Genomic DNA, 12,167 nt, shown 5'->3' on the forward strand with positions numbered 1-12,167 from the left:
GATCCTCCAAGAGGATGTGGCATCAAGCTTAGTGGTAATTGGAGGCGCCCGTGTCGGAACGGATGGACTTATGGTAGGGTCCCTAGGTTGTATGCGTGTATGTGAATGCTATTAACAAAAACTCTATACTTCTAGAGGTAGCCTACCTTATTAGTAGTAATCAAACCGTATAAAAGGAAGATCAAATTTTAGGCTAGAGGTAGCCTACCTTACTAATAAGGTAGGCTACCTCTAGAAGTATAGAGTTTTTGTTAATAGCATTCACATACACGCATACAACCTAGGGACCCTACCATAAGTCCATCCGTTCCGACACGGGCGCCTCCAATTACCACTAAGCATAATTCATTAGTGTTTACTTATTATTGAGGGATTGTATGCGTATGCATTCCCATTTGTGTTTGCAATTGTACAGTTCTGCTATTGCTTGTGTTTTGCATTATCTTAAATATTTTGCTTTAGTAAACTGGTGTTTATTGCAACAAGTGTGGGCTTCCTTAGGAGTTATGGTATTATTGAACTAACAATGCAATCATAGCATTACAAGCATCCTTAGCAGGACACTGCAGGGACCCTAGCCGACTGTAGACTTGCCTGCAACCTACTTCTAAGTATATTATCCACTGAAACGTGTGAGTGTAACATTCTTTTTTTTTACACTTTATTAAACTCTGGTTATGTGGAGATGTTTTTTTGAGGTATCCATACTGACCGTTTGAGGAGCCTTCCACACTCATCAGACCACCTTGTCTGCAGCAATTTGGTGATCCCCGTGTGTAGGGGAATCTGGCTTAAGTTGTGTATTAAAGGGGAACTTCAGCCTAAACAAACATACTGTCATTAAGTTACATTAGTTATGTTAATTAGAATAGATAGGTAATATAATATTACCCACCCTGTTTTAAAAGAACAGGCAAATGTTTGTGATTCATGGAGGCTGCAATCTTTGTCATGGGGCAGCCATCTTTTTGGTTGAAAGGAGGTGACAGGGAGCATAAGACACAGTTTCAACTGTCCTGTGTCCTGATAACCCCTCCCAGCTGCATGTGCTAGGCTTCAAATGTCAAATTCAAATTGTAAAAAAAAAAAAATTGCACCAAAACAGCAGAACGAGAACATCATCAGAAATCCCATCATGCTTTGCACAGCATCAGGGGAAAATGCCCGGGCAGTTTTCTTCTGTGCAGCTAAAAATGAGGCTTGTATAAGAGAAACAAAGTTCTGATGCTGTGAAACTGTTAAAGAAACACCAGGCCTTTTCAGTGCTGCTGAGTCGATTTTCAGTCTGGAGGTTCACTTTAAGGCCACATCTGAAGTTTTCAAATACCACAAGTGTGGTGTGGTGGCAGGACTAGAACTCTTACTAGGAGTACTGTAGGTGCCTACATAAAGAACACCTGAACAGAGAGAAGTGGGGGTTGCCATATTTATTTCCTTTTCATCAATACCAGTTGCCTGGCAGTCCTGCTGACATTTGGTTTCAGTAGTGTCTGATCACACACCTGAAATAAGCAGGTGGCTTATCTAGTCAGACTTCAGGCAGATCATCTTATCTGCATGCTTGTTCAGGGTCTATGACTATATTTATTAACCTCCATATCGCTCTCAGTTCAGGTGTGTTTTAATCTTGTAAAACTGTGGAGTATGCACACTAAACTTTCAGGTTGCCATTAACAACTTCAGCGCTCCACAAATTAAGGATGCTTTGGAACTTTTCAGTAACTCCATTGGCTTATATATTTCATTTTATCCTTCCTTTTGAGGTTTATTTAATCAAAGCTTTATAGGAGCCCAGGCCTCTATACATTCCTTTTAATACATTTGCAACGTCATCCCCCCCCCCTTTTTTTTTAAAATATGTTTTATTAAAGTGTATTTTGGAATTGTGGCATCTGTATGAGTGGGACATTAGCACAGTACCGCATTTATGTTAAGACTTGGTACAGTAGCAGCACTTTACACTCACATATACTTGCTAGGAATCTGTCCCCTCTCCAGTTTCTGAGCATTTTCATCTAGCTGCCAGCCCATCCATGCACCAAAACTTCCCTGAGGGAGCGTGTCGTCCACATACAGTATATCGTCCTTCTTGAAACTCAGCTCTTGAGGATTCTCTGCTGTACGGTCATAAAGTGCTCTGCAAAAAAGCATTTAGAAATCAGGATAGAGAACACAATGATAATTTGTCACTAATAATGCTCAATAAGTTTGTTATTGAAGACATTACTGTAGAAGTTAAAAAGGGATTTTAAACTTTTATGAGGATATAGAAGGAAGCTAGGAAGCCTAATTAGTGCAGGCGTACCACTTATCTTTAATAGTTACACAAAGCATGTGTGACGGTGCATTTATTAATCTACACATACAGCAGAAGACAGGCCAGCATATCCTTTCTAATATTATAATGTCTTATATGCCCCAGCAGCTATCCAAAGCATGATGCTGAAGGTCAAGCACTAGAAATGTAATCATTGTACGCAAAGTTGAACGAATATAAAACTACTTTATAGGGACACTTAAAGTGGTCTGAAAGCCAGCATTTCTACTTTGCTCTAAAAGATTCCTCACAGCTTGAAAGCTACTATCCCAGAATTTTTTTTTAGCAGAACATGACTGAAATGGTTAAACAAAAGCACTTGTCCTGCTATTCAGCTTTAATCCGCATCTAAACTGTAGATAACAGTATCTTTGTTTACATTCCAATCTTGTTTCATTTGTGTGTAAACACAGTCTAACAAGTGAAGGAGCTCTCTGTGCTTCAGACACACACACACACACACACACACACACACACACACACACACACACACACACACACACACACACACAGTTCATAAAAGTGCATTAGAAAATGTTAATATATAATAAAAAGCAGAATAAATTCCAATGCCAGCTTTTGGGGTACAACAAACGACACTTTGGAAACTTGTAATTTGTAAACAGACAATATTACTTATGCACAAAAGCAAATATGATATCTGTATAAGTTATAAAAAGTAGGAAAACACATTTTCACTGAATGTTATGTCAGAGTTTCAGACCACTTTAAGCCAGAAAAAAAAAAAATCAGTTTTACTTGCCTGGGGCTTCTATCAGCCCCCTGCAGCCGTCCTGTGCCCTCGCAGTCATTCAGAGCCTCCGGTCCCCGTTTCTGCGCCTGCGCAGGTCTGGCCATGCGTATCCTTCTTCATGTTCCCGTCCTGAATAGCATCTTGCACAGGTGCAGGACGCTATTGCGAACCGGAAAGCGAAGAAAAATATGCGTGGCCAGGCTTGTCGGGCCTGTCAGTGGACACAGAACTAGCTGGCGGCAAGGGACCGGAGGCTACGTGAGTAACTGCGAGGGCACAGGACAGTTGGAGGGGGCTGGTAGAAGCCCCAGGAAAGTAAAACTGATTTTTTTTATTCCTGGCTTAAAGGGAACCTGTACTGAGTAAAGTGCTTTAAAATAAACACACGAGGTAACTTCAATTAAACATTACATAGTTATCTTGCCATCAGTTCCTCTCAGAAGCTCACCATTTTCTTCTGACAATGATTCCTTCCAGTTCTGACAAGATTTTGTCACAACTGAAATATATCAGTTGCTGTCAGTTACAGCTGGGAGGAGAGCTGATGTGTCCATGTTTCCCTATGGCTCAAGTGGGTGATGTTACAGTTTAACTGTGTGCTGACCAGGAAGCTGTTATGGTGTAATGTCCATTTTCAAAATGGAGGACAGAGAATTCCCTTGATCACAGTGGACAAACAGGAAGCAGGAGAGGAGAAAGATATTAAGGAGTAGACTACACGGGAGGTACGTATGACCTGTGTATGTTTATTTTCACTTTTAATTTTCAGTTCAGGTTTTCTTTAAGTGTCCCTTTAAAGTCTCAGGCCAGGATCTGTGGCTCTAGAGCCGTATGTGGTTCTTTAGACATTGCAGTGCAAACGTGTGTGTGTGTGTGTGTGTGTGTGTGTGTGTCTGTGTGTGTGTCTAGCCACCCAAGTGCAAAGCAGGCTGTTCTGCACTGCGCAGGCTTTGCTGTGCACAGCCACGTGTGTGTGTGTGTGTGTGTGTGTGTGTGTGTGTGTGTGTGTGTGTGTGTGTGTGTGTGTGTAGCCTCCCAAGTGCAACCAGGGCTGTTCTGCACTGTGCAGACTTTGCAGTGCACAGTCGTGTGTGTGTGTGTGTGTGTGTGTGTGTGTGTGTGTGTGTGTGTGTGTGTGTGTGGCCTCCCAAGTCCAATTCAGGCTGTTCAGCACTGCGCAGACTTTGCAGTGCACAGCCACGTTTGTGTGTAGCCTCCCAGTCACGTGTGTGTGTGTGTGTGTGTGTGTGTGTGTGTGTGTGTGTGTGTGTGTGTGACTGTGTGTGTGTGTGACGCCACCCAAGTGCAAAGCAGGCTGTTCTGCACTGCGCAGACTTTGCTGTGCACAGCCACGTGTGTGTGTAGCCTCCCAAGTGCAACCCAGGCTGTTCAGCACTGCACAGACTTTGCAGTGCACAGCCACGTTTGAGTGTAGCCTCCCAGTCACGTGTGTGTGTGTGTTTGTGTGTGTGCGTGTAGCCTCTAAGTGCAACCGAGGCTGTTCAGCACTGCGCAGACTTTACAGTGCACAGCCACGTGTACGTGTGTGTGTGTGTGTGTGTGTGTGTGCGAGTGTGTGCGAGTGTGTGCGAGTGTGTGAGAGTGTGTGTGTGTGTGAGAGTGAGTGAGAGTGAGTGAGAGTGAAAGAGTGAGTGAGTGAGTGACAGTGAGTGTGTGAGTGTGTGAGAGTGTGAGAGTGTGTGTGTGTGTGTGTGTGTGTGTGTGTGTGTGTGTGTGTGTGTGTGTGTGTGTGTGTGTGTGTGTGTGTGTGTGTAAAAAACAGTTTTTTAATTTAACAACCTGTTTAACATAATTGCCCCACTAAAATGCAGCATCCCCGCTGCTAAAAACTCCATAAATCACCCCAAACTCCCGGGGCAAAAATCCACGACTTTCCTGGTTGTGGATTTTGCTGCCCGCAGCGCCCGGGTGAGGCAGAGCTTTGGGCTGTAGCTCTGCCTCCATGCGCGTCAATCCATGCGTATCTCCGAAGTTGGACTGAGAGGGGTGGGCGGAGGCAGCAATCAGTGCCGATTGACGGTAGTAGAGGCAGAGCTTCAGCCCAAAAAGCTCTGCCTCTACAAGGAAGGAGCCCCGCAATGTGCCCCAGGGAGTTTGGAGTAATTTATGGAGATTTCAGCCACAGGGATGCAGCGTTTCAGGTAAGGCAATTATGTTAAACAAGTTTTTAAAGTAAAAACCTGTTTTTTTCTAGGCTTCAGAGTCTCTTTAACTTCTAGAATAGGAACAGACAGGAACTGTATAGTAAACCATGTAGATCTCTGCTGGTTCTTGTAGTCCCACGCAGACTGAATAATGTCAACTGGCTCACTTTAGACCTTTCAGCAATGTACTAGTTATGATTCTGCTTTTTATATTGGAAACGCTTAAACATCTTAAAACTTTGTTACAAAATTAAATTAAAATAATGTTGCTTTAAATGCAGTAGAAAAAAAAAAGAAGACAACTTCCAATTTACATGTGGCTAAAAACTGACAATAAAAGCATGTCTGCCCTCTCCAAATCCCAACAATGTATGATTCAGCAGAGTTGCAACATACACATTCTATCAGTACTGCCACTCTGTGCCGACAAGCAGCCAATATCTGCACTCTCTCCAGCAACACCAGTTTAGGCTAGTCCCCCCCCCCCCCCCCCCCCCCAACAGAAAAAACCCAAATTGCAACCACTTAGTGCTTTTTGTAGTGATTTGCATATAATTGTATTAGGTTTTAAATACTTATGTAAGCCACAGAAAAGAGATTAAAGGCTCCTTTGTAGGTTCTTCAAGCTTGTCTTTGCCCTTTTTGTTTTTAATTACTGTAATTCAAAATTAATACCAAATATATGATGTGGGTGCAGTAACAGATATGGTACAGTTTTAGGCCTATTTTTATAAGTAATGCTCATCTCTTTTCCAGGGTTAAAACGGACCTCACATAGAATCCATCCCCAGACTGTTCTTTGATTTTGTTGAATTCCTCTCCTTTCTGTTGCACCTTCAGCCTAATGTTCTCTGCTGGCTTCAGCATCTCTACATAAGCTTCTTCTGCTGTTTTGTTCCTCAGATCCACAGATCCATACTACAAGAGATGAAAAACAAACTTGTTCACATAGACTGTATTAAAATTAAATTAAGACGCATGAATTGACATTAAGGGCTCAAACCCACCACTAGCAGCCTTTTCTAAGCGCTAGTGATTTGAAAAGCTCTTGCTAATGCAATGTTATGGGTAATATTTATAAAATCACATTGCACAAGGTAAGCTGCACTTTTAGAGCAAATTACACCACACCAGGGCCAGATTTACCACAAGGCACTGTAGGCATGTGCCTATAGGCGAAGCATATGTGATAGGCAGGCCGTGTGTGACTGACAGGAGGCTCACTGGCCGCTCAAAGTGTCCCCGCCGCTCCTTTCCCTCCCCTCTGCAGAGTTGCGAGCGGAGCGGATAGATAGCCGGCTGCTGCAGCCCCCGCATCGTATAACTGTTCCCTCCATCCCTCTGCAAGTGACCAGCGGAGCATTACAAGAGAGGAAACTCACCACCTTCCCCTGTGCCAGCGGTAACCTCTCTCCTCAGCAGCGCCGTGCACCCAGCGCCCTCACCTTGACAACAGCGGCAGGATGTGACAGGTGTGCGTCACGACAAGAGCCGCGGTATTCAAGGAGAGGAAGAAAGCTGGGCATGTGGTGCTGCTGAGAAGAGAAGTTATCTCTGGCATGGCGGAAGTTGGCGAGTTTATGTGCCTATAGGCTTCTGAGATGTTAATCCGGCCCTGTACCACACAGATGTTAATCCGGCCCTGTACCACACAGATGTTAATCCGGCCCTGTACCACACAGATGTTAATCCGGCCCTGTACCACATAGATGGTGACCAGAATTGCAGTAAAAAAAATTCTGGTGTGATTAAAGGGAACCAGAGAGGAATGAACACTAAAAATAGGAAAAGCTTTTATACATACTTGGGGCTTCTTCCAGCCCCATAAGCCTGGATCGCTCCCACGTCGCCATCCTCCGCTTCCTCTATCGCCGGTACCGGGTCCCGGACGCAACCAATTTTCCGCATGCACAGGTGCTCCCTCCATACCCTTACGCATGCGACTGCGCAGTAGGCAGCTGCACGCGTAAGGATATGGAGGGAGCCCCTGTGATGCGGAAAATTGGCCGTGTGCTTACTCCGACTGTCGAAAATACGGGACCCCGGTACCGGCGGATACAGGCAACAGAGGACGGCGGCGTGGGAGCGATCCAGGCTTATGAGGCTGGAGGAAGCCCCAGGTATGTATAAAAGCTTTTCCCCCCAACATATCTGGTTCTCTTTAAGGCTGTACTATTCGGACTAAAAGATGCAGAGCAAAAACGTGTCTTATGGTCTGAAAAATATGGTAGTGTAATGCTGTGCTAATAGAACAAAATGAAAAAAGTAGACAAATAGGAGCAATATAGATAAAACATACTTGTAAAGAACATTTTGTACAATAACAGTGGATTACAGTAAAGTTGATTGATTAGGAAAAAGTAACTGGTGATAAGGAGGAAAGAACCACCAACTAAGTAAAAGTAGGACAATTGTATCAAGAACTTGTATTTGATCACTTTGCTGAGAATGGATAATATAAGTTCACTCAGAAAGTACAATATTGCACTTACTTCTAGAATGTGATCCCCAGGTAGCAGCCCTCCTGGTCCACTGGCTGCGCTGTCCTCTTCAAAATCCAGCACAAATATCCCATGAACATTACCGCCACAGATCTGCACTCCCAGCTCCACTGCAGATTTGGGAAGTATGACTGTTCGTACCTCAGAATGTCTTTTTACACCATCTGCAGATGTCCTGTATTAAAAAGTTTTACTATTAGGGTAAAGGTAGGATCTCACAAAAAGGCAATGTCTTACAGGTTTAAAAACTGATAATTTTACCATTATTTTTTTTAATTAGGTATGCCACTCAAAGTATTTTTTCATCAGAAAAATATAAAATATCCCAAATTACATTATGTTTCTGTAGACCGCCACCAGCTGTTTTGACTAGCAGGTTTTGCTTGGGGCATACATCTCTAATTTCTTATGTCTAATACGTACTTGGATGCACAGAATTAGACTTTGAATAAATAATAAAGAATGATAAAGAATGAATTTCAACAGAAAACACAGAAAAATGACTTTTTTCTCCTACGTTTTTTCCTAAGAGATGTTTTAACACATTAAAATATCTTAAGCCACCAGCTAGCAAGAAAATTCTCATAATTTTGCTAATACTTTTTCACCTACATTTTGGTCCTTTTCCAAGAGCAGAGTACTGAACAGTTACTGTAAAGATGTAAAATTATCTCCTAGTAGAAAACTTAGAAGGAAAGGTTAATTGAATAAGGGTCAAAATGTCACTGCTGCGTAGATATAGACTGAACAATCAACTCAAGTATTTAGTTTTATACAGGCTTTTAATCCCTTTTAAGGACTGGAACCCACTAAGCAGCTTTGGCAGTGCTTTCTGAAATGCTTTGCCAGTAGACGTGGTGGTGGTGGTAAGGGGGGTTGTCCCCCAATCAGCATTCCACGATCGCAAAACACTGCAGGAGTTTGGTAGCGATCCTGGAGTGCTCGCATCAGTGACTACAGTTGCCAAATTGCTATCACTCAGGGAGATTGTGGATGCTTTCCTCTTCCACAAGTGCCTGTAGTGGGTCCCAACCATAAACGATATTAAAGGGCAACTGAAGTGAGAAAAATATGGAGGCTGCCAAATGTATTTCCTTTTAAACAATACCAGTTGCCTGGCAGCCCTGCTGATCTATTTGGCTTCAGGAGTGTCTAAAAAAACACAGTAAACAAGCATGCAGTTAATCTAGTCAGATCTGACAATAATAGAGACACCTGACCTGCTGCATGCTAGTTCATGGTCTATGGCTAAAAGTGTTAGAGTCTATGATCAGCATGCCAGGCAACTGGTATTGCTTAAAAGGAAACAAATATGGCAGCCTCGATAGTCCTCGCTATAGGTGTCCTTTAAGTTAATTGTTTTGGGTGAATGTTTAGGCAAGAGCACTGAACAGGCACTCCGCTTATTCCCAGCTGAACAGTGTCTTCTTGTTCCTGGACAGGTAGAAGGAGCAAGGAGCACCCTGCAGCAGGAACTTTAACCAAAGCTACCACAACACAAACAGAAGTGAGGGTAGAGCAAACTTGTTAGCTCACTAAAGAAAAGGCCAATGACGTCAGTGCATAACTGTACAAATTCTCGATTTTTGGTTTGGTCACTCATAAATGATTGTTACAACCAAGGAGAATCTAAAGTGTGTATGTAGCTTTACAGCAAACAGACTGCAGACAATTCCTGACTTAAGATAGATGCCACCTTAGTGTGGCAAACTCCAGACGGTTAAAAATGCAAGTGAAACAGTAATAACTGAGGTAAATACTTGTAAATAAGTTACTGAGTATCTAAAGAAACATCCATGAATGAATGAGAAATCTCACCTGAGTGAGCTGCGAGGACTTGTGCTGGGTGTGGTTTCCTTAGAAGGCGGAGTCATGGTTCCCTCATCTTGCTCACTTACAGTGTCAATAACGGAATGATTGTCAGGGGTAGCCGCCCCACTACCATGAGGCGTGGAATGGGAAGTGCTTGTATCCAGTCGTGAGCTGTAGAAGCAAATCACAATATAAGTCAGTATATAAGGAAAACTGTGTACACAAAGGAAACTGCAGTCTGCCTAATTGCTTGCAAGAATGGAAGTATGTACACTGCAAGTCAAAGGTTTCCAAAGACAAAATGGCCGAAACCATAACCTGCTGTAGATTCATAGTGAGAGATATGTAGAAAGGCTAAAGACCTTAAAAACCGAACGGACAACCAAGAGACAATAGTGTAGTACATTCAGGCAGTATGAAACCAGAGTACTAAATAGAAGGGATTCATACAAACCGGTCTATCACATGGACAACCTCAGAGCACACAGATGGAGGTATGAACCTGTCCTTACTCAGGTATAAGACATCACTCTACAGAGGTGCTCCAGCTACTGACATGGTAAACAATCAGCATATAAAACAGTCAATGAATGCACTCTTCAAATGAACAGCCGACAACATTGTGAGGCTGCTTAAAGCATAAAGCAGCCCATACACTCAGCCGATTTTCTGGCCGACCGATCGATCAATCGATTGAAAATCGGTTGGCCAATCGACCGATCGACGGCCGATTTACGAGTACCCTCAAAAGATTGCCAACAAATCTCCAACAACGAGAGTCACTAATAGCACCTTTTGCAGTCACTAATAGCACCTTTGTGCTCCGCAAATACATTGTGCCCCTTCACCGTATTATAAAAGGACTCTCTTACCACAGAAGAAAAGGCTCAAGTTATAAGGTGTTATCCAATATTAAAAACCTTCTTCTCCGAGAGGACGGTCCCAGCACTTCACCAATACGCTGTCAACACGGTCACCATATAGGGGCAAGTGTGCATAAAGAACAAATCTAAGTGCAGACTGTATATAGTTCAACCCACACTTTAATGCACACATCAATAACTTAAAGAACACTTAAACTATGAGACCATTTGGTGCATGAACCCTACATGAACAAGCTTTGTATAAAATGCAAGAAATGGCTGCCTCCTTTTCACCCTCGCTGTTTAACAACCAGCATAAAAAAGTCCCATGTAAGCAGAAAATGTAGTTGCAAAATGCATTGCCTATTGTGAAAAATAAAAAAAAAATTTTTTTAATTCTGTGGTGTGTGCCCACATATTGGGAGGTAAGGAACACTCACCTTTTCTTTTAAAGGGTTTTAGACTATCTACAATTGGGGACCTCATACTAGCTGAATAATAAAGATTCTTAATGTTTAAGTATTACTTTTCCCAAGCTGACTTTAGGCATGCATTAAAAAAGGGCACAAGGAAATTTTGGTGCCCAATTTTGTCTAGTAGAACTAGATTCTGTAGTATAAAGTACAGTAGTAAAATAACAGGAAATAATACCGATATTTTACTAAAACTTAACCTAACACTATTCTCACACAGAACCCTCCCTTACCAATACCTAACCAAAAGGGATACTTGAAGGACAACTGAAGTGAAAAGGATATGTAGGCTGACATTTCCTTATAAGTAATACCAATTGCCTGGTAGTCCTGCTGATCTGCCTCTAATACTTTTACACCTCATTGACTCTTAATGCATTGCACTGAGTTGTGTCACAGTCCATAACATTTGCCAAATGGGATGCAACGCATCTAAGTGTGTATCCAGCTACAGCCATAGACCCTGGACAAGCATGCATGCTTGTCTCTGGTATATTCAGACACTACTGCAGCCAGATAGATCAGCAGCGCTGCCAGGCAACTGGTATAGCTTAAAATGAAAGAAATATGGCAGTCTCCATATTCTTCTCGCTTTAGTTGTCCATAAAGTAAAAAAAAATAAAAAAAATAAAAAATAAAAACGCAGTTTAACTTACCTGGTGCTTCTTGCAGCCCCCCCCCCCTTGCAGTCATTTGCCCGCACCATCCTTCCACGACCCTCCAGTCAGCAGCAGTGAGCCCCTTAAAGCTTGTCAGCGGTGGCCAGTCGTAGCCCTGAGCCACCTGCATCCCCATCGCGCTTCTGTTGCTGTCAGCGTATGCACAATAGAGATTTTACATGCTGCATATAAGCAGAACACTACCGTGCAAGGGGGTGCAATGAGGATGCACATCGCTGCCCAGCTTTGAGGGGGTTGCCACTGCTGACTGGAGGGTCGCGGAAGGACAGCACCAACACAAGATGACAAGATGACTGCAGTGGGCTGCAAGAAGCCCCAGGTAAGTTAAACTGCTTTTCTTTTTAGACTTAAGATTTCCTTTACCCGGTCCCCTTACCCATGCCTAACCCTTAAAAAAAACACTCCCCACGCCTAACCTTAACTAGCTTCTCAGACGCCTAACAGTAACCAACCCCCACCACCAATCCACCGCAAATACGATGGTGTTAAGGGCCACCATAGGCAACATATTAAACTGCATCTATACTCTGAAATTTCGGAACCAGCGCCACCTGCTAAATAGTCAAACATGTGCAACAGATATATCGGATATAGCCACAATT

At 43.0% G+C, this 12,167-nt stretch overlaps 1 protein-coding gene across 2 annotated transcripts in view; it reads right to left on the reverse strand.

Annotated features, from left to right (window-relative positions):
• The window catches only part of DLG5 (discs large MAGUK scaffold protein 5), a 176,044-nt gene that overhangs the window by 17,081 nt on the left and 146,796 nt on the right, over positions 1–12,167 (reverse strand). For both annotated transcript variants that reach the window (XM_068255433.1, XM_068255434.1), the window contains exons 24-27: positions 9,556–9,720; positions 7,729–7,912; positions 6,006–6,154; positions 1,967–2,137 (exon numbers count right to left, since the gene is read on the reverse strand). In XM_068255433.1, coding sequence (XP_068111534.1) covers positions 1,967–2,137; positions 6,006–6,154; positions 7,729–7,912; positions 9,556–9,720 — 669 coding nt within the window. The remainder of the gene's footprint in view (positions 1–1,966; positions 2,138–6,005; positions 6,155–7,728; positions 7,913–9,555; positions 9,721–12,167) is intronic.

This window comes from Hyperolius riggenbachi, chromosome 10 (genome assembly GCF_040937935.1).
Source record: "Hyperolius riggenbachi isolate aHypRig1 chromosome 10, aHypRig1.pri, whole genome shotgun sequence".
In the NCBI taxonomy this organism is placed as follows: domain Eukaryota; kingdom Metazoa; phylum Chordata; class Amphibia; order Anura; family Hyperoliidae; genus Hyperolius; species Hyperolius riggenbachi.